Source organism: Dipodomys merriami, unplaced genomic scaffold (assembly GCF_024711535.1).
Source record: "Dipodomys merriami isolate MVZ:Mamm:240054 unplaced genomic scaffold, mDipMer1.0.p SCAF_1, whole genome shotgun sequence".
Classification (NCBI taxonomy): Eukaryota; Metazoa; Chordata; class Mammalia; order Rodentia; family Heteromyidae; genus Dipodomys; species Dipodomys merriami.
The window spans coordinates 115,059,540-115,086,758 of record NW_027202270.1 but is presented as its reverse complement, the minus strand read 5'-3'; the positions used below and the strand labels follow the sequence as shown (position 1 = coordinate 115,086,758).

Here is a 27,219-nt window from a genome sequence, read left to right as displayed (position 1 = left end):
TTTGTACATGTTTTTTGGGCTTTTTAGCTCAACTGATAAGATTATCGTATATGTATACTAATTATTGCAAATAACGGAAACTATGGGACCCTATTTTCTTCAATTAATAAGGTTTTTTTTCCAAGTCTTTCCATTTCCTAACAAATGGGGCGGTGTTGTTCTTTCTGATGGAAGCACAGAATTCCATTGTATATATGTACCACATTTTTTTGATCCACTCATCTACTGAGGGGCATTTGAAGACAATTATCAACCAAGAATAGTGTACCCAGCTAAACTCTCCCTTATAACGGAGGGAAAAATAAAAACCTTCCACAGCAAAGAAAAACTGAAACAATATGTCTCCACGAAGCCAGCCCTACAAAAGGTACTTAAAGATGTCCTACACATAAAGAACCAACTAGAACATGATGAAGGCAGAGAAACAGCCCCCAAAGAAGGTAGATAACATGACAGGAACTCTCAAACATCTCTCAGTCCTAACTCTCAATATTAATGGTCTTAACTCTCCAATCATGACATAGAATGATATAAAATCTCTAGTTGGATCAACAAAATAGGATCCATCTATCTGCTGTCTTCAAGAGACACACCTTCCCCACAAAACAAACATACTCTGAAAGTGAAAGGCTGTAATAAAATCTACCAAGCAAATGACCCCACAAACAGGCTGGAGTAACGATCTTAATTTCAGATAAAATAGACTTCAAATTAAAATTAGTGAGAAGAGATACAGATGGACACTACATACTAATAAGAGGAACTCTCCTACAGGAGTGTATAACAATTTTAAATATCTATTCACCAAATGGAGCACCACTACTTTCCCTAAAATCACACATAGATCCAAAGACATTGCTTGTTGGTGACTTTAACACACCACTTTCCCCATTGGGTAGTTAAACTTGGCAAAAACTCAACAGAGAAACAGCAGATCTAAACAACTGTTTACTTCTTAATAAACCTATAAATATAAAAGCTCTTGTTTTGTTTCATCCCAATATCAACAACAATGCCTAACATGTAGTCAGTATTCAGTAATATTTACTATCTGAATGAAACAATTGAAATAATGTACCCTCATCAAATATAGAAGGGTTTTGTTTGGTTAGGTTTTTTTGTTTGTTTTTTTGCAGTAGAGGAGTTTGAACTTGAGTCCTGTCCCTTGCTAATCAGCAGGCCAAGCTTCTATCCCTATATTTTGCTGGTTATCTTGTTTTTTTTTTTTTTTTTTTTTTGAGTCTGGTCGGGGGGCCTGAACTCTGGGCCTGGGTGCTGTCCCTCAGCTCTTCAGCTCAAGGCTAGCACTCTACCACTTGAGCCACAGCGCCACTTCCGGCTTTTTTCTTTTTTGCTTATGTGGTGCTGAGGAATCGAACCCAGGGCCTCAGGCATGCAAGGCAAGCACTCTACCACTGAGCCACCTTCCCAGCCCAATTGCTGGTTATCTTGTGATCCAGCTATATTAGGCTCTCTGAGGGTGGCTAGGATATTAAGCTTGTGCCATAGCATCCAGATTGTTATTGAAAAGGTCTTAAACATTTTTCTGCCCAAACTGGTAGTTGCTAATCTCCAAATAGTTAGGATAACTCAGGAGCCACTGGTGCCTAGCAGAATAATAATAATAGAAGTTTCCTAGCCTGGGACATTACTTACTGTTTACTACTTTTGTGGACCGGCTACTTTGCATTTTTTATGTACCATTATATGATTTAATAAACCCTTCACATTTAAAGGGAATATATGCAAAGTTTCTACTGCTCTGTTGCCTCCTGAACAGCAGTAATAGCTATACTTTGATTTGTGACTTTAAGCAGTATGCTCCTATCAATTAAAGTATTGTATGAATCCTTCTGCATAAAGAAACAGTAAAGCACAGCTGTTCTGATAAAGCTGCTTTGCATTTTTTGTTTTAGAAGTGTTATGTTGCTATTTTTGTACTGTAATTACAATTCTTAAACCTGAAAATTCATAATTCTGACCCTAAAACACAGTTTTTGATAACTAAAGATAGCTTGCAACTATTGAGACATCTGGATTTTCTATTATTATGCTAAATAATATTTTGGGAGAAAAGGGAGTTGTAAAACCCATGCCACCCCCAGTTGGCATCATAAAAGGTTTTGTAATCCTAAAAATGAAATTAAGTGGGAGTAGATTGAGGGCCCTAATAAGAAGAAAAGCAAAGTGGAATACACTTTTTTCATTTCTTTTCATGGTGACCATCTTGGCTGTCACAGCTCTTAGATGATTCTCTTTATTTGCCAATGCACTGGTTGTAAAGTTCTCTTCCACCTTCACAGCTACTATGAAGTATTGCACATTGAGTTATATTTACATGCCTGTGTTGAAAATGCACATAAGCTATGTAGACTTGTCTAGTTTTAGTTACATTAAAAACTTTATAGCAGTGAGAAGACTCACAGTTCACAAAATTGCAGCTGTATAATTTGAAATAAAAATGGCTTAATTAGGTAAAAGAAATGTAAATCAAAACAACATTGAGATTCCACCTCACTCCAGTGAGAATGGCTATAATCAGGAATAATAACAGATGCTGGAGGGGATTTGGACAGAAGGGAACCCTACTGCATTGTTGGTGGGAATGTAAACTTGTTCAGCCACTCTGGAAAGCAGTATGGAGGTTCCTCAAAAGACTCCACATAGAGCTCCCCTATGACCCAGCAATCCCACTTCTGGGCATTAATCCAAGTGATCACAAACAAAGGCCATACTAAAGCTAGCAGCACAACTATGTTTATCACAGCATTATTTACCATAGCTAAGATATGGAACCAACCCAGATCCCCTCCAGTAGATGAATGGATCAAGAAAATGTGATATATATATATATATATATATATATATATATATATATATATATATATATATACACATATCTCTATCTCTATCTATCTATCTATCTATCTCTCTATCTCTCTATCTAATGGAATTCTATGCCTCCATTGGAAAGAATGACAGTATACAGATGTACCATATTTTGTCTAACAGTTCATCTACTGAGGGATGCCAGGTTTTGGCAGTGATGCATAGACTGTTACTAGCACTTGTATGCAGACTTTTGTGTAGACATGGTTGCTGAATCGTATGGTTAAACAATGTTAGTTTTTTGTTTTGTTTTGTTTTATGCTGTTACTGGGCCTTGAACTCAGGGTCTTGTGCTCTGACTTTTTTTTTTTTTTTTTTTTTGCTCAAGGCTGGCACTCTTCCACTTGAGCCACAACTCCTTTTCTGGCTTTTTGCTGGTGAGTTGGAGATAAGAATCTTACAGATTTGTCTACCTTGACTGGTTTCCAACTGAGATCCTCTGATCTCAACTTCCCTAGTAGCTAGGATTACAGGTGTGAACCACTGGTACCAGGTCTATGTTTAGTTTTGTAATAGACTGACAAACTGTTAGCACTCTGTATTATAGACATAAGCCACCAATGCTCAGCCAAGCAATTTTTGTTGTTGTTGTTTTTGTTGTTATTAAGGGCAAGAAAGGAAGAGAATATAGAATGATATGAAACTCTGCTGATCTCTATTCCTAATTTCCCTAAATGTGATCTTGGTGGGAAAAGGCCAGTTATGGATGGGAATAGGAGTTAAAATGAATGTTTTCTTTTCTTGAAAACCTTCTCTCTCTTCTTTCCCCTTTTTCCTTCTCCCCATCTGTCATTCACATACAGTCTCATGCATGCATATGAAAGATATAGATGGGAAAAGTACAAATGCTGAAAGGTTAACTTTTATCTTTGGATCTTTAAAATAATTTAATTTTTCTTTCTTTCCTTTTTTTTTTTTTTGGCCAGGTATAGGGCTTGAATCAAGGCCTTGCCCTTTTTCTTGCTCAGCCTTGTAGCCTTCAACCACTAGAGCAACTCCAACCTAGCTTTTTGCTGGTTACTTGAAACTGGAGTCTTAGACTTTTTTACTAAGGCTGGCTTCAAGCCATGATTCTCAGATCATAGCCTCCTGTGATCTGAGCTAAGATTAAAGGTGTGAGCTACCAGCACCCAGCTAGATATTATTTTCCTATGATTAGGTTTATAATACAAATAAAAACTATGGGATTTTTTTTGTCTGTATGGAAATTTTATTTGTTGGCCTTAAACTCAAAGTTGATTTACATATCAGTTTTCAAACTCAAGTGATCCGCCCATCTCAGGAGGTTAGGACTACAAGCTTGTACCACCACACTCTTTTATTTATTTATTTTGTTCCAGTCCTGGGGCTTGAACTCAGGGCCTGAGTACTATCCCTAATATTTTGTGCTTAAGTAGGCTACTGTTCTACTACTTTGAGCCACAGCACCATTTCTGGCTTTTTGGCAGTTAATTGGAGATAAGAGTCTCATGGCTTTTCCTGCCCACATTAGCTTTGAACCTCATCCTCAGATCTTAGTCTTCTGAGTAGGTTTGCAGGTGTGAGCCACCAATGCCCAGACTTCTAATTGATAATGATAATTGTACATATTTATGTACAATATTTATGAAATAACATGATATTTTGATACTGTATATGTTATCTACTGTTTAAGTTAGGGTAAACATATCTACTCAAACATTTGTCATTTTTTGGTTAAAACCAAGTTCAGCCTGCCGTTGCTGCTGGTGGCTCATGCATGTAATCCTAGCTACTTAGGAGACTGAGAACTGACAATCAATGTTCAAAGCCAACATGTGTAGCAAAGTTCCTGAGACTCATACCCAATTAACCATCAAAGAGCCAGAAGTAGAATTGTGGCTCAAGTAGAAACAGCGCTAGCCTCAAGTAGAAACAGAAAACATTCAAGGACAGCACCCAGGCCCTAAGTTCAAGCCCCAGGACTGGTACAAAAAGAAAAGAAGATTCATAGTTAGAGCTTTTTAAAAGATAGATACAACAATTGTACAATAGAACACAAGAGCTTAACGCTCGTCTATCCAGTTATAGGTTCCTCCTATTTTTGTTGAAAAAATAAGTATAAAGAAAGGACTTGTAGAAATTATGCCAAAAAATTTTATCAACAGCTCATCAACCTTAAACTACTGTATAAATTACTCCTAAATACAAGTAGTAGGACTAAAGGTAATTAAAAAATAATAATTTTGTGGCTTGTCTCTTTTCCTTCAGTAGGAAAGTAAATATATTTATTTTATTTAAAATTTTGTTACAAGTTGATAAGTAATTAATACATGATACCAAGTTATATTTCTGTAGTTAACTAACTTAAATTCTTGTTTTTATATTTTTAGGCCAGAAATGTCCATACAGGAGAGTTAGCTGCGATAAAAATCATCAAGTTGGAGCCTGGTATGTATTTGAGGCCGAGTGGGGGGAGTGGGGATAGGCAGGGAGAGGAGGAAGGGATGCTAGGCATCAAACCTTAACCTAGTATGTATTAAAACTGTCAAGACAATTTTTGAACAATTTTCTTGTATCTTAAATACAGGATTTAAGCCAGGTGCCCAGTGGCTCACACCTGTAATTCTAGCTACTCAGGAAGCAGAGATCTGAGGGTCATGGTTCAAAGTCAGCCTGGGCAGTTTGAAAGTCTGTTGAAACTGTTTATCTCCAGTTAACTACCAGAAAACCCTAAGTGGTGGTGTGACTCAAAGTGGTAGAGCACCATCAATGAGCAAAAGAGCTCAGGGACAGCATAGGCCCTGAGGTCAAGCCCCTGACTGACAAATAAATAAATAAATACATAAATACATAAATAAATGCTTTTTCCATCATTCTTCCCTATCCATTTTTCAAATAAGTATTTATATTTTCTTACAGTTGAAATTCCTTCCAAAGTTTAAATGCTTCTCTATCAAGAATCATTTTATGGGGATGGGAGGGAAAAACTGGGAGAGAGCAAGGGAAGGGGAGACATTGTCCAAAAAGAACTATATTTTTTATTTGACTTATGTAACTGTAACCCACTGTACATAAACTTTATAATAACAATGGAAAAAATGTAAAAAAGAATTATTTTAAGGAGTTTGAAAGAGATGTAGGTGTATTCTTTTTCAAATAGTTAGACAGTTTCCCAAAACCATTACTACAAATTACATCTTTTATTAACAGATTTGAAATAGCTTAATTGTCATAACTAAATTTCTGTTTAAACATGGCTTTTGTGTCCTATTCTTAGTGATTCCTCCTCCCTCTCCACACCCCAAGTTCCTAGGTTCAATACTATTCTGGTTTTGATAGCTGTAACTTTTTATCACATATTATGAGTTACCATTGCTTTTATTTATCAGATGTTTGTGCTCATATGATTTTCAGTAGAACATTATTTTTATACACAAAAAAGGCACTTATGAGAGTAATTTAGGTTTTGTTTTGTCCCCCCCCTTTTTTTCAAGCCAAAGTAGATAGTGCTTTTTACTCTTTGGAAAAAAAACTGGAAATGTTTAGGTCAAAAGTACGATGATTTGCCAGTGAACTTTCCCATCATTCAGTTTACTTTTTTTTTTTATAAGTTCATTTTATTTTATTTTTTTATTGTGATTAAGTGATTACATACTTTCCCAAATTTCACAGTATTGTGGAATAATGATGCTCATTTAAAGTCACAAGCTCATCCTAATTTTCCTGGAGCAAATTGTCTATCACGGTCTATAACATATAACAGTGTACACCTATACACCATACATGTGATCAGCAGCATGGGGATATTTAGTAGTGGTTTGACCAGATGAGTAGAAGTTCTTTGTTTCTTAAGTCCTGTTAATTTTGTCGTATCACCTAACATTTTGGATTTAACATCCACTTATCAGGGAGGCCATGTACCATTTGTCTCTTTGCTCTTGGCTTACCTCGCTCAACATGATTTCTTCTAGCTCCATCCATTTCCCTGCAAATGCCATTATTTTGTCATTTCTAATGGCTGCATAATATTCCATTGTGTATAGATACCACAATTTTTGGATCCATTCATCTGTGGTGGGGCATCTGGGTTGTTTCCATATCCTAGCTATTGTGAACAGTGCTGCAATAAACATGGAGGTGCACATGTCCTTCTATATTGGTTCCTGTTGTTCAGGGTAGATGCCTAGAAGTGGTATGACTGGGTCATAAGGGAGGTCAATCTTTAGCTTTCTGAGGACCCGCCAGACTGCTTTCCAAAGTGGTTGTATAAGTGTACATTCCCACCAGCAGTGTAATAGGGTTCCTCTTTCTCCATATCCCCTCCAGCATTTGTCGTTGGCTAATTTGTGGATGTGGGACATTCTGTCTCTGGGGTAAGGTGGTATCTCAGGGTTGTCTTTATTTGCATTTCCTTCACCACCAGGGATGATGAACATTTCCTCATGTGTTTCTTTGCCATTATTATTTCTTCATCTGAGAAGTCCCTCTTTAGTTCCCTTGCCCATTTAGTAATTGGTTTGTTAGGTTTGGGAGGGATTAGTTTCTTGAGTTCCCTGTATATACTGGATGTTAACCCCTTGTCTGATATATTGCTGGTAAATATTTTTTCCCAATTGGTTGTCTTTCTAGCTTGGTTGCAATAGATTTAGCTGTGCAGGAGCTTTTTATTTTAAGGTAGTCCCATTTGTCGAGTCTCTCTCCAATTTGTTGTGACCCTGGGACTCTGTTCAGGAAGTTCCTTCCTGTGCCTATTAGTTCAAGTGTCTCTCCTACTCTGTCCTGCAGTAGTTTCAGAGATTCAGGTTTAATGTTAAGGTCTTTAATCCATTTTGAGTTGATGTTGGTGCATGGTGATAGGCTGGGGTCCACTTTTAGTTTTCTGCATGTGGCTGCCCAGTTTTCCCAGCACCAGCGGTTGAAGAGGCTGTGTTTCTTCCATTGTATGTCTTTGGCTCCTTTGTCGAATATCAGCTGACTGTAGGCCTGTGGATTTATTTCTGGATCTTCTATTCTGTTCCATTGGTCTTCGGGTCTGTTTTTGTGCCAGTACCATGCTGTCTTTGTTATTATAGCTCTGTAGTAGAGTTTGAAGTTCGGCATGGATAGCCCTCCCATGTTGTCTTTATTCCCTAGAATTGTTTTGGCTATTCTAGGTCTTTTGTTGTTCCATACGAATTTTTGGACTGTTTTCTGTATTTCAGTGATGTATGTCATTGGGATTTTAATAGGAATTGCATTGAATTTGTATATTAATTTTGGCAGTATTACCATTTTCACTATATTAAGTCTGCCTATCCAAGAGCATGGGAGGTCTTTCCATTTCCTAGTGTCTTCTGCAATTTCTTTCTTTAACTTTTTATAGTTTTCATTAAATAGTTCTTTTACATCTTTGGTTAGGTTAATTCCTAATATTTTATTTTTGGGGAGGTTATTGTGAATGGGGTTGCTCCCTTTATTTCCCTCTCTTCTTGTACATTGTCAGTTACAGGAAGGCAACTGATTTTTGTGGGTTTATTTTGTATCCTGCTACTTTGCCGAAGTGATTTATGATTTCTAAGAGTTTGGGGATGGAGTTTTTGGGATCATGAAAGTATAGTATCATGTCATCTGCAAAAAGGGATAGTTTAACTTCTTCTTTCCCTATGCGGATCCCTTTACTGTCTTTTTCTTGCCTTATTGCCCTGGCTAAGGGTTCCAGGACTATACTGAAGAGGAGTGGAGACAGTGGGCATCCTTGCCTTGTTCCTGATTTTAGGAGAATTGGTTGTGGTTTTTCCCCATTGAGTATAATATTGGCTATTGGTCTGTCATAAATGACTTTTATTGTTTTAAGAAATGTTCCTTCTATTACTATTTCTCCAGAGCTTTTAGCATGAATGAATGTTGAATTTTGTCAAAGGCCTTTTCTGCATCTGTGGCGATAATCATGTGATTCTTGACCTTGGCTCTGTTGATGTGTTGGATTACATTTATTGGCTTACATATGTTAAACCACCCTGCATCTCTGGGATGAAGCCTACCTGGTCATAGTATATGAGTTTTTTTAATGTGTTTCTGGATTCTGTTAGCTAGGATCTTGTTAAGGATCTTTCCATCTGTGTTCATCAAGGAAATTGGCCTGTAATTCTCTTTTTTGGATGGGTCTTTGCCTAGTTTGGGGATGAGTGTGATAAAGGCTTCGTAGAATGAGTTTGGGATAGCTCCCTCCTTCTCTGTTTCTCTGAAGAGCTTGAGGAGTATGGGTATTAGTTCTTGTTTAAAGGTCTTATAGAATTCTGCTGTGAATCCATCTGGTCCTGGGCTTTTTTTTGTTGGAAGACTTTTGATAGCTTCCTGTATCTCATTATAGGATATTGGCTTATTTAATTGGTTAACTTCTTCTTTGCTCAGTTTGGGCAACTTGTATTTCTCTAAAAATGCATCCATTTCTACCAGGTTTTCTTCCTTTAGAGAGTATAACTTTTGAAAGTAGTCCGTTAAGATTGTTTGGATATCTTGGGTACATGTTGCGATTTTTCCCGTGGCATCCCTAATCCTGTTAGTATGGGTTTCCTCTCTTCTTTTTTTAATTAATCTTGCCAACGGTCCATCAATTTTATTTATTTTTTCAAAGAACCAGCTTTTTGTTTGGTTAATTTTGGCTATAATTTTCTGATTTTCTAATTGGTTAATCTCTGCTCTTAATTTGGTTATCTGGCTCCGTCTAGTAACTTTAGGTTCCATTTTTTCTTGTTTTTCTAGCTGTTTTAATTGTAACATGAGATTATTGACTTGGTCTGTTTCTATTTTCTTGATGTGGGTACTGAGGGCAATAAATTTGCCCCTCAGGCAGTTTAGATACTTTAAGAATATCTGGAGATAGCTGTTTCAGAAGTGATTTCTTACCCACCCTCCCTCTCTCCCATCCTTCTTTCCTTTATTTTGTCATTTCTCTTTTTCTTCTTTTCTTTCTTCTTTCTTTTCTTGGTGATACTAGGGTTTGAAATGAGAGCCTTGCACTTGCTGTTTACTATCTGAGCCACCAGCCCTTTGCGCTGTTTTAGTTATTTTTTGGATAGGATCTTCTATTTATGGTTGCACTTGTCTAGACCACAATCCTGCTCCTTATACCTTCTGAATAACTGGGATACAGGTGCACATCATTATACCTAGCTAATGGACTGAGATGGAGTATCTAACTTTTTTTTTGCCTGGGCTAACCCTGGACCATGATCTTCCCAGTCTCCACATTTCAAGTAGCTAGGATGTGAGCCACTGTACCCAACTCAAAAGTGAATTTTTAAATGTTTTTTATTTTTTTGTCAGTCATGGGGCTTGAACTCTGGAACTGAGCACTGTCCCTGAGCTCTTTATCTCAGGGCTAAGTGCTCTACCACTTTTTGCCACAGCACCACTTTCGGTTTTCTGGTGGTTAACTGGAAATAAGAGTCTCATGGACTTCCCTGCCCAGGCTGGCTTTGAACTGCGATTCTCAGATCTCAGCTTCCTGAGTAGCTACGATAATTATTTGCCAATATGACTTAGAAAATGCCTATGTCTGGCAAAGTATAAACAAGCCTTATTTATTTATTTATTAGTAAATGAAATCCCAGCTATAGACTGAGTACTTTCTCCATTATAGTTAAAATAGGGTTTATGGTCATTTAAATTTTGTTAAAGATACACAACTTGCAGTTTTATGAAATTAGAGACAAAATTTGCTAAAACAGATTGCTTTTAAGGCTCTTCCTAATCCTATTAATACTAAGTAAGCCTTAGGGTTAAGAATAAGAGTAAAAATAGATTGATACATGGATTTAAAAACGGAACTGTAGGGCTGAGAAGGTTGGTAGAGAGCTTGCCTTGCATGCATGAGGCCCTGAGTTCAATTCCTCAGCACCATATAAGCAGAATAAAAAAAGCCGGAAGTGGTGCTGTGGCTCAAGTGGTAGAGTGCTAGCCTTGAGCTGAAGAGCTGAGGGACAGCGCCCAGGCCCGAGTTCAGGACCCACGACTGGAACCCCCCCCCCCAAAATGGAACTGTACAACTTGTAAATGGTGACAGGAGGTAAAACTGGGAGAGCCAGGGAAGGGGTAACATTGTCCAAAAAGAAATATATTCATGACTGACTTACATAACTACTACCCATCTATATATTACCTTTTCTTTGGGGGGGGGGGTCCTGTTGTGGGGCCTGAACTCTGGCCTGGGCCTGGGCCTGGACTCTGTCCCTCAGCTCTTCAGCTCAAGGCTAGTGCTCTACCACTTGAGCCACAGCACCACTTCCGGCTTTTTTCTTTTGCTTATGTGGTGCTGAGGAATCGAACCCAGGGCCTCATGAATGCAAGGCAAGCACTCTACCACTGAACCACCTTCCCAGCCCCGATACATTACCTTTATAATAACAATTAAAATTTTTTTTCAAATGCATGGATTTGGGACCTTTTTTTTTTTTTTGCCAGTCCTGGGGCTTGAACTTAGGGCCTTGGCACTGTCTCTGAGCTTTTTTGCTCAAAGCTAGTGCACTACTACTTGATCCACAACTCCCCTTCTGGCTTTTTGGTGCTTAATTTGAGACAGGAATCTCATGGACTCTCTTTTCTGGGTTGGCTTTTTGTACTGTAATCTTCAGATCTCAGCTTCCTGAATAGCTAGGTTATAGGCATGAGCCACACGCATCCAGCATGGGCTTGGTTTTCTATACACAAAAATAGTTGTAACAGAGAGTGCAATCCAACAGTCTTATATTCTTGTTGTTTTTTTTCTGTATACTGGCAAATACTGTTTTCAGGAATAATTTTACCATTTCTGTTTTATAGTTGATATTTATTAAAGACAGGTAGCAACTTATAAATGGTGACATAAATAGAACATGACTTACTAGTCATCAGCATTGAAAGTAGTTCAGTAATGCTAGCATTGTTGAATTTTAGCCTTATTTTTCATTTTCTTTGGTAGTCCTTAGGAATGTCCTACAAAAATAGGCAGAAACTGTGATGCTGCATGCCACCGAGTTTTTGTTTTATGCCTAAGTTTGGCCTCCTATCTAATTTACAGGTGTTATGGCTCTGGAAATCTAGCTAGTTTATCATCAGAATCTTATTTTCCAGTCTCTTCCTTCATTCTTTATGTGATGGAAGAACACATTATTTTTAATTTAGGCAAGTTACAGTTTGTTAGATGTTGTGAACCTTGCTTATATATAGGGAAACATTGTAATATATTTTTGTTCATTTGCGTATTTTTTAATGCTAAATTGGAAATATTCAGGCTGTAGGCCAGTAGTTTTAAAGAAGTTAAATGTATTTTTCCTAACTTACAGAATTTCAAAATAAGTAGAAATCTTTAAATATCTTTGAATAGATGTTTAAAAGTTTTTTATACTTCCAGGAAATACTATTTCCTGGAACTATAAGCAGAAAAAGTAGAGTAAATGGAAAAAAGTGAAGGAGTATAAGAAGATTTTTTTTTATTGTAAAGGTAATATACAGACGGGTTAGACTTACATATGCTTGTATATAATATATAAAGATTTAACAAAGTTTTCCTTGTATTGACCACTTGGCCAAATAGAAAAAATGTTAGGTGGTATATTCTCACTTTTCAGAAACTATTTAAAAATTGTCTTGATTTTTAAAAACGAATCTATAAAGTGAAATATTTGAACCCTGTCTTCCTTGTTTGAACATTTCAAGTCTGAATTGGTGGGTTAATTTGAGGATACAAATGTACGTCAAAAATTTTATTTTACTGGTTTTAAACAATAGATACAGAAAACTAATGGAAGTTAGATAGAAATTTGTGCAATAAAAATAAATAAAAATTATTTTTAATGGCCAAGGCATTCTATTTCTCAACTTGATTCTGATTTGAAGATACTTTTTGTTACTGTAGTAAAAAGTGATGACCTTTAATGTCAGATTGTAAATTGATGTTCAGCCTCAGATTCTAGATGAGTAAGCTTAAAACTGAAATAAATTTCTGAATTTTTGGAATCTGAGTATCCCAAAGAAAATGATAGAAAAATGAATTTTATTGAAATAATATTTTATTGTAATCTACATTCATTTTTTTCAGTGGAAAATAATCTTTTAAACTAGCGCATTAATTATACAAAGAGGGACGTCATTGTTATATTTCCACACATATTTATAATATAGTCCAACCATTCTCACCCTCTCTACCTCCTCCTCCTTTTTTACCCTTGTAGTACTGAAGAGTGAATCCAACAGCTAGAGCACTTTCTATGCAAGTTCTTTAATAACTTGAGTCACAACCCCCTCAATCCTTAAGTTTTTTTCTTTGTTTTTGAAATATCTTCTTGCCTCTCTGCCTTCTAGGTAGCTAGGATTATAGGTTTGTACTATCACAAACAGATACTCCTATTTCTTCATTACCATTTTCTCAAAACAGTCAAATTCACAGAATTGTGAATAGTGCCACAAAGCAGTGTGGCACTATGTTTTTCATAGATATGTGAAACTTAGCAGATGAAATATTGAGTAGGGTCATTTTAAGTAGGATCATACAGTATCTATGCCTTTCTAAATTTTGTGTGCGTGTATACTGATACTAGATCTTGAACTCTGAGACCTAGCTTTTTTTTCTCAAAGGTGGTGCTCTATCACTTGATCCATAGTTCTCCTTCCAGATTTTTGGTGTTTAATTGGAGAAAAGGGTCTTGTGGACTTTGCTGTGTAGGCTGGCTTTGAATAGAACTCAGACTCCTGAGTAGCTAGAATTACAGATGTGAGCCACTGGTATCCAGCTGAGTATACTTTTTTTTATTGCTTGAGATGGAGTCACAAAGGTTTTGCTGAGGCTGACCTTCAATTTCCCAATCACCACCTCTGGAGTAGTTAGGATTACAGATATCAGTGGCTATTTTGTATATATATAAGTATAGTAGGGGAACCTAATGGTTAAGGCGATAGATACCTCATTGTGGCTTTGGTTTTTTCTCTGATTAGCAACTTTCCATGTGCATATTGGTCATTTGTATATCATCTTTTATGAAATGTATACAAATCCTCTGCCTATTTTAATTTAATTTTTTATAGTAGTGTTCATTGACCTCTGGGTCTTATGGCATATACCCTGTCACTTGAGCCATCCCCCTAGTTCTCTTTGCCTATATTAAAAAAAAATCAAGTTACTTGATTTTTTTAGTTGTTGATTTACATGGGTGTTTTAATTTTTTTAATATATTCCAGATATTAACTCCTATCAGATTTAGTGTTTACAGATATTTTCACCTGTTTCTCAGGTTATTTTTGCATTCTGTTGATTGGTCCTCAGATGAACATAAATTTTAAAATTTGCTGTAGTCTCATTTGTTCATTTTTGCTTTTGTTACATGTACTTTTGGTGTCACATCCAAAAATTTTTTTCAAATGCAACATCAAGATGCTTTTTCTAGAATTTATTCAGAGTTTGAGAGGTTAGGGTCTTACGTGTAGGTTTCTTTTTAACTGACTTTGAGTCAATTTTATATGTGATTTAAGTAAAGTTCTATCTTCATTCTTTTCTATGTGGATATCTACTCTTCTCAACACTATTGTTGTTGCTGCTTTTAATACATTGTCCTTTCTCTATTTTTTTTGTCGGTCATGGGGCCTGAACTCTGGGCCTGAGCACTGTCCCTCAGCTTTTCTGCTCAAGGTTAGCACCTTACCACTTGAGCCAAAGCGCCACTTCCAGCTTTTTCTGCTTATGTGGTTCTGAGGAATCGAACCAGGGCCTCATGCATGCAAGGCAAGCACTCTACCACTGAGCCACCTTCCCAGCCCCACGTTGTCCTTCCTCTAATGGCCTTTTTATTCTTGTTGAAGAGTATTTGATCACATACATGAGGCTTTATTTCTGTGTTTTCTATTCTATTGCCCTGTGTGTCTGTCTTCATGATAGTTGCACCCTGTTCTGATTACTATGGCTTCTAGTAAAATTTGAAATCAGGAAGACTGAGTCCTCTAACTTTGTTCATCTTCAAGATTGTCTTGGCAAATTTCAAAATGATTCTTTTTTGTAGAAACAAAATATGCCATTGGAATTTTGATGGAGATTATGTGAGATTGGAGAATTGACATCTCAATAATATTAAACCTTCTAGTACATGAACATTAAATGTCTCTGTTTACTTGTGTCTTTAATTTCTTTTGACAGTGTCTTATAGTTTTTGATGAACAAGTCTTAAACCTCCTTGGTTCATTTTATTTCTGGGTATTTTATTTCTTTGGTGCAACCATAAATGAAATTTTCTTAATTTTCTTTTCTTGTTGTTCTTTGTTAGTGTGTAGAATATGTTTGATTTTATATACTGATTTTAATCGTCTATAATTTGTTGAGTTTGGATGAAATCTTTAGGATTTTCAACATTTAAGATCATTCACCTATGAGCATAAATTCATTTGTTATTTAGAAATTGGATTCCTTTTAGATTATTTTTAATGGCATTAACAATGAGTACAAACTGTTGTTAACTGAAAATAGTCTGTGAAACTGTGGCATACAAGTCCAGTTTGTATATAGGATACGAGGAATCTAATTTATATACTCACATGATTCACCAACATTTTTATTTTTATTCAGCTTGTCTGCATATGCTAATTGGAGAGTTAATATTATCTACCATTAGGATTATTATTGAAATATAAACCCTTCATTGTAGAGATGTGGTCATTTACTGCAACTGTATTGTTTGATTCTTTGCTAGTTTTTTTTTTTTTATTCTTCTAATGAAATTTATTTTTCTCTGATTATTTTTTTTCTCTTTTGGTGGATAGTAATTTTGAATGGTTTCTGAAGTGCTGATTTTATGGTTATGAATTGCTTTAACTTATGCTTATCATAGGAGATCTTTATTTCTCCTTTGATATTTAAAGTATAGCTTTACTGTATTATGGTAATCTTAGTTGGTAGATGATTTTGTTTTGTTTTGTTTTTGTTGGTCATGGGGCTCGAACTCTGGGCTTGATCCCTGTGCCTGCGCTCCTAAGCTCAAGGCGAGTGCTCTATCATTTGAGCTGTCTGGTCATTATTGGAGATAAGAGTCTCACAGACTTTACTGCCCAGTCTGCCTTTGAACTGCGACCCTCAGAACTCAGCTTGCTGAGTAGCTAGGATTGCAGGCATGAGCCACTGGCGCCTGCAGCAGATAGTTGTTTTTTTTTCTGTTTGGTTTTGGTCCCCCGGCCTTTAGGATTACTGCTACTGCTCTGCTGTTACTCTGATAGGTAACTTGTCATTTTTCTCTTAAGTCTTTCAGTATGCTTTCTTTGTTCTGTTCTCTTTGTATTTATAATTTGATATTAGAACTTCTTTTCTGTTCATGAATATTTGGGGTTCTAAATGCCTCCTGTACTTGGACGTCCATTTCTTTTTTTCAATTTGGAAAATTTTCTGCTATAACTGTACTGAATAGTTTTTTGTAGAGTTGTCTCTCAGTTGTATCCCAGAGTTCAATCTCTTCAGTGAAATTTTCCTCCCAGTTTGCTGAAATTTTTTCTGTCTTCAGTTAATTCCTTTACTTAAATTATCTGTTTATTTGAATCTTGAAATCATTGGTCATTTTAAAAATTAGACTTTTGAATCTGTTGAGGTGGACATCTGTTTTTTTTTGTTTTTTTTTGTCGGTCGTGGGGCTTGAACTCTGGGCTTGGGCGCTGTCCCTCAGCTCTTCAGCTCAAGGCCAGCGCTCTACCACTTGAGCTACAGCGCCACTTGTGGTTTTCTGGTGGTTTATTGGAGATAGGAGTCTCACGGTCTCTCCTGCCCGGGCTGGCTTTGAACTGCGATCCTCAGATCTCAGCCTCCTGAGTAGCTAGGATTACAGGCGTGAGCTACCAGCGCCCAGCTGGACATCTGGTTTTATGTAGGGGTCTTAGTGAGTAGCCTTGTCTTGAAGATTCACTTCCCAATGCCTCTTATAGAGGAGAAAACAACACTGCCATAATAGCAGGTACAGAAATAAAAGTACAGACAACTACTGCACCACCAGTAACAGTACAAAAAGAAATGGTAAAAGGACTATAGAATAAACCATTTAATATTAACTATGGTAAAAGTAATTACAATAATGAATAAAATAAAAAGAGGGCAGGGAAAGGGAGAAACAAAAAAGAAACAAGGTTAAAAAATAGCTTGAATATAGCAGCCCATCTGTAATCCTAATACTTAAGAGGCTGAATTGCGAGGATAACTGTTCTAAACTAGCCCAAGTATACACCAGAGTTGGAGTATTTCCTGCCTTTTTCTGCCTCTATTTTCTGTGAACTGTTTTTTCCCTTCTTTCTTGATTCTTGATGTTCTTCTTTTCCATCCTCAAAATATTGTTTCTCTTTTGTTATTTGCAAAAACCTTTGAATCTACCATTCTGCCCTGGATATCTTTCTGAGCACCACTAATTTTAAATCTTGAGGTGCTTCCCAAAGACTACTATTGGAAACTTTATATATCAGTTATATATCTATACATATATATATATATATAGATAGATAGATAGATAACTTATAATGTTATAAGTACTTATAATTATGTCCTAGTAAAGAAAACCTATTGGTTTCTTAACATATGGTAATGTTGCTATTGTATTTATTCTATCAAATGTTCTAAATGTACTATGGTAATAACCTCTTTCTGCAAACATTTCTAACTGAAAGAATTCACTAGTCAAAAAAAAAATGGGAGTATAAAAATCTGCCACAAAAATAGCCAGCAACTTGATATTACTGAAATATAGGAAATATTTAGAAACAGCAGATAACAAATGAAAGACTTGAATGAATCCAGATACTTAACAGATTAAACTAGGTCACAAGAGTTCAACTGCTGAAATTCCTGTGCATTTCTGCAGCAGGACTCGAATCCATGTTTGTCTAATCAGTGTATTAATATTACTTCTTTTTTCTGAAATAAACACTACTTTGATGTAAAACAGTTGGTGGTAACAGTATCCTTATAATTATCAAAAAACTCACATAAAAATGTTATTTTTATAAAACTTTGTTCTACTTAACTCATTAGTGAAAGACAAATTGAAAGTACAGATTGAAAAAATAATGCAACCACGTGCCAGTGGCTCACAGTTATAATCATAGCTTTTCAAGTGGCTGAGATCTGAGGATCATAGTTTGAAACTTAGCCTGGGCAAGAAAGCCCATGAGACTCTTATCTTCAATTAACTCTTCCCCTCTCCACCCCCGCACCCCTGTCACAAAGACAGAAGCAGAGCTGTGGCACTACTAGTCTTGAGCAACAAAAAGTTCAGGGACAGCACCTAGGCATTACTATTTTTTTTAAAGGTACCCAGTTTAGCTTAGGGCCTTGTTCTTGCTAGGCAAGATTAGCATTAGTTATTTTTCAAATAGTATGGTGTTTTTTTGTCCAGGCTGGCTTTGGACTTCAGTCATCTTCATACCTATGCCTCCCCTGTGGATTGAATAGGCACTACCATATCTAACTTGTTCTTTGAAATACGATCTCTAACTTTTTGCCTAGCTAACCTTGTACCACAGTCCTCTGACCTCTGCCTCCCAAGTAGATGGATTATCACACCCAGCTGCATGTCTTTTGAAATACTCTTTCTATGTACATATGTACCCAAATGATTATATAAAAATCATTTTTCTTAATATACTGTGAACATATTTTCATATCAAAACACATAGCATAAATTATTTATTCTTTCATAAACCATATGGTAGTAAACATCTTATCTCTGTGCATATCTCCTTAAGAAAAAGAAACTTGGAAGCAATTGAGATTCAGAGTTCTGTACATTTTTAAGGTTTTAGGTTTTATAGAAAGAATATATCAATTAATAGTCCCATCTAAGTATTGAGAATGACTAACTTCTCATCTCTAGCTAATAGTTTTCCTTTCTTCTGGTATATCTTGAGTAACATAATAACCAACTTATTTTTTGTTTTTGTTTTTCAGGTGATGATTTTTCTTTGATTCAGCAAGAAATATTTATGGTTAAAGAATGTAAGCATTGCAACATTGTTGCCTACTTTGGGAGCTATCTCAGGTAATAAATAAGAAGCCCCATATGCCCTCTATATTTTTATAATTTCTTTGCTATTATTCTCCTCTTTATATAAGTGTACTTATATTTTGACATAAAGCTTATCCAAAGCTGAATAATATCTGAAGGTTTCTGACAACTGTACATATGTGGTCATACTTTAAATGGCAACCTTAATGAAGCATTATGGATGATTCTAAGGAAGTGTTTAATTTAGACACTGATCTCGTTCTACTCCATTTACAGAGGGGCATGCCAGCTGCTGTGCTTGCATTACTGTGCTTGAATGTGTATTGGAGAGGGCTACTAGATGCTTCCCTTCCACTCTGTAGTGCCAAGAGGAAGCAACAGAATCCCTTCAGCAGTTGAGAACTACCAGCTAACATATTTCCTTTCTCTCTCATGTTAGTCGGGAAAAGCTGTGGATTTGTATGGAATACTGTGGTGGTGGATCACTTCAAGATATTTACCATGGTACTGTGAATTTGGTTTTATAATTTAAAACTTACTTTGATTTTGATGATTGTTGTTTAACATCTTCCAATTAATAGGTAAATTAACAGTTCTGTTGCCAGAGTACTGCGTAATAGAAATATAGGGGGTTGTGGCAAGTGATGGTGGTGATTATTTAATTGTGTTTGTCTTAGCCTAAACTAGGAAACCCCTAAGTATGTCTGAGTCTAAATTATACTTTTTAGATATAGTCTTAAGAATGCTTATCTACAAAGGAAACTGCCTAAACTTTCTTGCAAATAAGAATTGAAATGCAAAGGACTAGCTCACATAAAGGAAATTGTGCAGCTATTTTATCTTAATAATTTAAACAGTAAGCAGAAAGCAGTTTAATTGTGATTTAATAATTTCTCGTAGGCTGGGGCTGGGAAGGTGGCTCAGTGGAAGAGTGCTTGCCTTGCATGCATGAGGCCCTGGGTTCGATTCCTCAGCACCACATAAGCAGAAAAAGCTGGAAGTGGCACTGTGGCTCAAGTGGTAGAGCGCTAGCCTTGAGCTGAAGAGCTGAGGGACAGCGCCCAGGCCAAGTTCAGGCCCCACGACTGGCAAAAAAAAAATAATAATAATAATTTCTCAAAAGAAATTAGAGTATTTTACTTAGCAGTTTATTAATTTAGTCTTTTTTGTTGTTGTTGAATTTGCCTTTTTTTTTTTTTTTTGGTGCCAGTAGTGGGGTATGAACTCAGGGCCTGGGATGTCCCTTAACTGTTTTCTGCTGAAGGCTGGTGCTCACTTCTAGCTTTTTACATTGATTAATTGGATAGGGTGTCTCACGGACTCTCCTGACTAGGCAGGCTTTGAAGTGTGACTCTCAGCTCTCAGCTTCCTATTTAGCTAGGACAGCAGGCATGAACCACCAGCATCCTGCTTCCATTTAACTTTTTATAATATTTAGATTTATTTATTTATTTTTTGGTCTGGTCGTGGGGCCTGAACTCTGGGCCTGGGTGCTATCCCTCAGCTCTTCAGCCCAAGGCTAGCACTCTACCACTTGAACCACAACGCTACTTCCGGCTTTTTCTTTTTGCTTATGTGGTGCTGGGGAATCGAACCCAAGGCCTCAGGCATACAAGGCAAGCGCTCTACCACTGAGCCACCTTCCCAACCCTTTATAGTATTTAGAAATAGTCTTAGTTTAGACTACACAGTTTCGCTTCTAATTTGTTGTGTTGTTGGCAATTTCTAGAATTTATGAGAGTTGAGTATGGATTCCTATAATTTTTCCTTACTCAATATAGATATAGGATAGTAAAATATCCATTGTAACTGTATTATATAGTTTATTAAGAATTATGTAAGTGTTTTAAAAATATTTCTGTGCTGAAATCTTTGTATTGGAAGTAATATCAAATTTTAGTTATGTCACAATAAATGTAAAAACAACTGCTGTTCCAGTTGAAGTATCTTGTATCTTGTAATGATCAGTTTCATACAATTATAGTTAAAACAGCACACTTTACCTAGAATTCAGAATCCAGTGCTGCACTTCCAAAGATGAAGTAGCTTCACGTTTACTTAATTGGATATATCTCCTCAAAAATATGTATAACAAAGCCGGGTGCCGTTGGCTCTCACCTGTAATCCTAGCTACTCAGGAGGCTGAGATCTGAGGATTACAGTGTAAAGCCAGCCCAGGCAGGAATCTCTGTGAGACCCTTATCTCCAGTTAACCACCAGAAAACCTGAAGTGGCGCTGTGGCTCAAGTAGTAGAGTGCTCACCTTGAGCTGAAGAGCTGAGGGACAGCACCCAGGTCCAGAGTTCAAGTCCCATGACTAACTCTCCTCCTACCCCCCCCCAAAAAATGTATAACATAGTTGGTTATACTTAGGATTTTAAAATAATATTTATAAATTTTATTAAATATTTTAAAATATTTTACAAGTATATATATAAATGCATATCAATATAAAAGATATATAACAAATTGATATGTCATTATTTCTTGGGGAAGAAAAGTTGGGCTCAGATGTAAAATTCTGTTATAAAAATGTATTGAGCTGGGTGCTGGTGGCTCACGCCTTTAATCCTAGCTACTCAGAAGGCTGAGATCTGAGGATTGCTTTTCAAAGCCAGCCCAGGCAGGAAAGACCGTGAGACTCCTATCTCCAATAAGCCACCAGAAAACCGGAAGTGGTACTGTAGTTCAATTAGTAGAGCGCTCACCTTGAGCTGAAGATCTGAGGGACAGTGTCCAGGCCCAGAGTTCAAGCCCCATGACTGACCAAAAAAAAAGAAAAAAATGTATTGATAGCTGGACGCCGGTGGCTCTTGCCTGAAATCCGAGCTACTTAGGAGCTTGAGATCTGAGGATCACAGTTCAAAGCCAGCCCAGGCAAGACAGTCCATGGGACTCTTATCTCCAATGAACAACTAGAAAACCAGAAGTGGCACTTTGGCTCAAACTGTAGATTGCTCTCCTTGAGCTGAAGAGTGCCAGGACAGTGCCCAAGCCAAGTTCAAGCCCCAGGACCGACAAAAAGAAAGTATTGATATATCATTCAGTAATATTGCAATTATCTAATTTAGTCAGGACAAATAACCCATAACAGAAAAAGGCCTTATTAATCACTATCTCTTTATTTAAAAGCAATTTTTTTTAGCATATAGATATAACTACTGAGGCTAAGCATGTTAGCATATGCTTGTAATCCTAGCTACTCAGGAGGAATAGTGGCTCAAGGCCTGCCCAATCAAAAAGTTAGTGAGACCCTATCTCAACAAATAAGCTGAGAACAATGGTTTATGTCTATAATTCCAGCTCCATGGAGGTATACTTAGCAGGAGTAAAGTCCAAGGCTGGCCCAGGCAAAAATATAAGATCCAATCTGAAATTCAGAGAATTGGGAGTTTTTATTCAATAGGAGTTTTTTGTTTGTTTTTGTTATTGGTTTAGTAGTACTGGAGAGAGCCTCATGATGCTTGCTAGTCAGATCTTCTGCCCCTTGACCATGCCCTCAGGCTTTAGTTTTATTGGTCATTTTCAGATAGAGTCTTGATTTGTGCCCAGGTTGGCCTGGGCTATGATCTTCCTACTTGTGCTTCCTATCTCTGGAGATAGCAGTCACAGGCTCTGCACTAGGATAATGGGCATACAACATTATGCCCAGTCATTGTTTTAAGTGTGGTTTTGTAAACTTATATGCCCAGGCTGGCCTCAAACCACAGTCTTCGAATATCTGCCTCCCAAGTAGCCAGGATTATTAGCTTCAACTACTGTGCCCAGCGTCAATTATAATTTTTATCCACTTAACATTTTTACAAAATGAGGACTCTTAAAATATAGATAAAATTAAGGCTAGCACTCTTACTAGTTAAACCACAGCTTCATTTCAAGCTTTTCTGGTGTTTAATTGGAGATAAGAGTCCCACAGACTTTCCTGCCTGGGCTGGCTTTGAACTGTGATCCTCAGGTCTCAGCCTCCTGAGTAGTTAGGATTACAGGCATGAGCCATTGGCACCTGCCTAAAACCTGATTTTTTTTTTAGGTAAATCTAAGAAATGTCTATGCCTTTAGTGCATTCAAAAACATAGTAATCATGTAAATTGGATGCTGTTAATAAAGTAACTTCTTTTACTGCTATTCTGATTTCCTAAATCAAAATTTTGTGAGCTGGGATGTAGCATAGCGGCAATGAGCCTGCCTAACAAGGGTAATATCCTAGGTTTTATCTCCAGTATCAGAAAAGAAAAGACAAAAAAAATTGTGTTGATGAGTAGGGTATAGACAGCCAGTGATTAAAACATGAATGAATTTTTTTGTGCATAGGTTACATATTGAGTTTCACTGTCTGCAAACACCACCTAGATTTTCTCTTCAGTCACTAAAGTAATAATTCCAGAGCTTCTTGTTTGGGCACTAGAATATACAGGATTTATAATCAAATTTGGAGATAAATCTGTTTTCCAGAAATAGAGTGATAGATTTCATAAGATGAGGCTTTCAGAAGAAAGCATAATACTGAAAAGAGACTATCTTGACATTTAAAAAAATGTATAATATTTTTCACTATGTTTCAACAGCCAGTCTTTTTATGGTTCCCTGTAAATATATGTTAATTAGTTGCATATTAGCTTTATAGTTCTTGGTTTTCTTTCTGAAAATTATTCAGGATTGAGTTCATGCTTCTTGGTTTCTATAGAATTTCCTGTGGTACTTAGTACTGAGCTTTACACAGAATAGGTTCTTTGTTTTACTTTTTTTAAAATAATTTTTTATTGAGATTAAATGATAACATAAATTTCACAAATTTCATAGCATTGTGGAATAGTGATACTTAAAGTCACAAACACATTTTACACTTCACAAGGCAAATTGTCATTATCATGGTCTATAATGTTTGTGAATTCTTTGAGCTTTGACAGTACAACTATTTCTTCCACATCAGGTGATATGTACATTTCTTTCCTTTTGCTTAGTGTAAGCTGTTCCCTCTTTCCCTTTCATTCCCTCCCTCAGGAGCTTTGTTTTTCAATACTTAAGGTTGCTATGGAATAAATCTCTTTAAAGTTTGGGTTTTTTTTTTTTGGGTCCGGTCGTGGGGCCTGAACTCTGGGCCTGGGCGCTGTCCCTCAGCTCTTCAGCTCAAGGCTAGCGCTCTACCACTTGAGCCACAGCGCCACTTCCGGCTTTTTTTGTTTTTGCTTATGTGGTGCTAAGGAATCGAACCCAGGGCCTCAGGCATGCAAGGCAAGTGCTCTACCACTGAGCCACCTTCCCAGCCCCCTCTTTAAAGTTTTTAAAGTACACTTTGAAATTCTCAGTATATTCTGTTTTTGTTTACTAATATTTGGTTTTTCTTATTGTGGTTGTAGGGATTGAACCCAGTGCCTCATGCAAGCTAGACAAGTGCTTTACCACTTGAGCTATACCTTCAGCTCTTTTATTTTACAAAAATAACATATACTCCTGATCAGAAGGGAAGTTGTCTAATGACACATATAAAGTTGCATATAGTTTGTCATTTAAAAAGTAGATTGTATGCCGGGCGCCGGAGGCTCATGCCTATAATCCTAGCTACTCAGGAGGCTGAGATCTGAGGATCTCGATTCAAAGCCAGCCCGGGCAGGAAAGTTTGTGAGACTCTTATCTCCAATAAACCACTAGAAAACCAGAAGTGGCGCTGTGGCTCAAGCAGTAGAGCGCTCGCCTTTAGCTGAAGAGCGCAGGGACAGCACCCAAGCCCAGAGTTCAAGCCCCATGACTGACCAAAAAAAATTTTTTTTAAAGTAGATTGTATTTTAATTTGTTAGATTCAAACTTAGTATGGTCTTTTTCTTTCTTTCTAGTTACTGGACCCTTATCAGAATTGCAAATAGCCTATGTGTGCAGAGAAACCTTACAGGTACTACAATTGTTTATGTACATAGTCAACCCCATTAGAAAGGCAGTTTCACACTTGATAACTGTAAAATGGTTACTTGCCCAAAAGAGAATAATAAATTCATAACCTTTCTCCTAAGGTCTAGTATTTTAATTCTGTAAAGCTAGTTATTTTTTCATGAATAAGTTATAAGAATCCTTGTAAGCAGATGGTTACACCATGGTATAAGGTGGTCATAAGTGATAGTGTTGATTGCTGATAGACACAGTGATCAAGTGTAATAGTCTATGTCATCTAGTTCTCACTTGCTACAAATGAAGAGAAGTTATGACTATACACTGACAAATAAATACAGTAGAAGGGATATAAACACCTACATACTGCTAGAGAAATTAAAGACCTAAATACTATACTGTATTCATAATTAGAAGATTTCATACTATTAAAGTATTAGTTCTTCCCACATTACAGATTGACTGAAATCCCAATCAGAATCTAAGCAAGCTTTCTTTTTGGTTTGTTTTTTTTTTTAAAGAAATAGACAAGTTGATTATAACTTCCTGTGCAAATGCAAAGCCAAACAAATTTGAAACCTGATGTTTAAGAGAGAAAGCCAATCAGGGCTTCCTGGAAAGAAGAAAAGAATTATAAATGGGCACAAGAGAAGGAAACTTTTGAGGGTGATGAGTTTGTTCATTATCTTAACTATGGGGTTAGTCTTCTAATAAGTGCTTACCAGAAAGTGAATTTAAAAGCTTTGTGATAGAATTAGCATTAATAAAAAGAGACTCATCTTGTTTTACCTAAAAAACACTGTCTAGTTTTTTTCTTATTCAATTAGAACTTATATAGAAATTTTTAAAATTTACAGTTTTTCTAATATATACTATTTTTTAAATTTCAGGGTCTTGCCTATTTGCATACTAAGGGTAAAATGCATAGAGATATCAAAGTAAGTTCATTTTATATTCTTATATTGCTAATTCTTTTGCAAGAAATGTTATGATGCTAGTTTAATAGCATTTGTAATTTTGTTTCAGGGTGCAAATATTTTATTGACAGACCATGGTGATGTAAAATTAGGTATGTTATTTCAAGCTCCTGAAACTTTTTCCAAAAATACTTTATTAAACTGTTAAATGAAAATTAACCTTATGCAGGTTTCATATTTATATTGAATCATGATAATTCTGATCATTGACAGAGTTAATTTTACTACAGTGATTCAACTTAAGGAAATTATTTTAGTTTTATTCATAGAAATATTAACCATATTATAGCACAAAAATACAAACATAAATCTCAATCAACAGCTAAATTCAATAAAAATATCTAGAATATATGCAAATAAAATATTTTAGTGTGTCATGGGCAAAAATGAACTATACGCATTTTAAATTTGTTTATAACTGTGCTTAATAAAAAGCAATGTAAAAGTTTATGCATAATTTTTTAAACTTTGTTTAAAAAAGCACCAAAATATCTAATATTTTGTCAGGATTAAAGGAATTTGGGTATTTTCCCCATGTGTTTTTTTTCCCCCATACTAACTTCAGTGTGCATATAATTAAAATATTTTATTACCTTGTTCCTAATAAAGTACATTTTGATTCTAGTAAAATGTCATGAAGTTCTTTCATTTTAATGAGTATGTTATGAACTAAGCAAGAAGAGATTTGGGTATTTATGCACATTTCTCTGACATTGATATCCGAATTATTAACAATGTTATCCCTAAGTGTGAATCTTAGAAATGCTAGTTGTACTGAAAATAAATATTTTCTGTTCTATTTTTTTCCTCACCAGCGGATTTTGGTGTTGCTGCAAAAATAACAGCTACCATTGCAAAGAGAAAATCTTTCATTGGCACTCCTTACTGGTAAGACATTATCATGATTGACTGGTTCATTTTCATTTCTTCATGCTTAGTGATCAGTCTTGGTATTTGGTAATACAAATGAGCCTTGAAAGCCAAGAGATTTTTGCATTCTCCTTGATAGTATTCTTGTTTTATTTAGATTAAGAAACTGGAGGGGCTGGGAAGGTGACTCAGTGGTAGAGCACTTGCCTTGCATGCATGAGGCCCTGGGTTCGATTCCTCAGCACCACATAAGGAAAAAGAAAAAAGCCAGAAGTGGTGCTGTGGCTCAAGTGGTAGAGCACTTGCCTTGAGCTGAAGAGCTGAGGGACAGCGCCCAGGCCCAGAGTTCAGGCCCCACGACTGGGAAAAAAAAAAAGAAAGAAACTGGAGATTATAGTTTCATTATTCAGTTTCCCATATTAAAGTACTAATAAATTCTATTGTCCTAGGGCTTGCTTAGATTGAGAGGACTCACAGGTATGAAATTTTCAATGGAAAGACTTCTTGACAGATAGGGTTGTGCACCTATCATCCAGCCCTTGGTCTGGGACAGGAGGACCACAAGTTGAAGCCAGTTGAGCTACATACTGAAACTTTATCTGAAAGATTAAAAAAAAAAAAAAAAAAAGAGCCAGGTACTGGTAGCTCACATCTATAATCCTAGCCAC

At 36.4% G+C, this 27,219-nt stretch overlaps 1 protein-coding gene across 2 annotated transcripts in view; it reads left to right on the top strand.

Moving 5' to 3' along the window:
- Map4k5 (mitogen-activated protein kinase kinase kinase kinase 5) overlaps positions 1–27,219 on the top strand; it is a 107,221-nt gene that overhangs the window by 13,605 nt on the left and 66,397 nt on the right. For both annotated transcript variants that reach the window (XM_070027888.1, XM_070027880.1), the window contains exons 3-9: positions 5,241–5,298; positions 18,767–18,857; positions 19,264–19,328; positions 24,656–24,711; positions 25,595–25,642; positions 25,731–25,773; positions 26,497–26,569. In XM_070027888.1, coding sequence (XP_069883989.1) covers positions 5,241–5,298; positions 18,767–18,857; positions 19,264–19,328; positions 24,656–24,711; positions 25,595–25,642; positions 25,731–25,773; positions 26,497–26,569 — 434 coding nt within the window. The remainder of the gene's footprint in view (positions 1–5,240; positions 5,299–18,766; positions 18,858–19,263; positions 19,329–24,655; positions 24,712–25,594; positions 25,643–25,730; positions 25,774–26,496; positions 26,570–27,219) is intronic.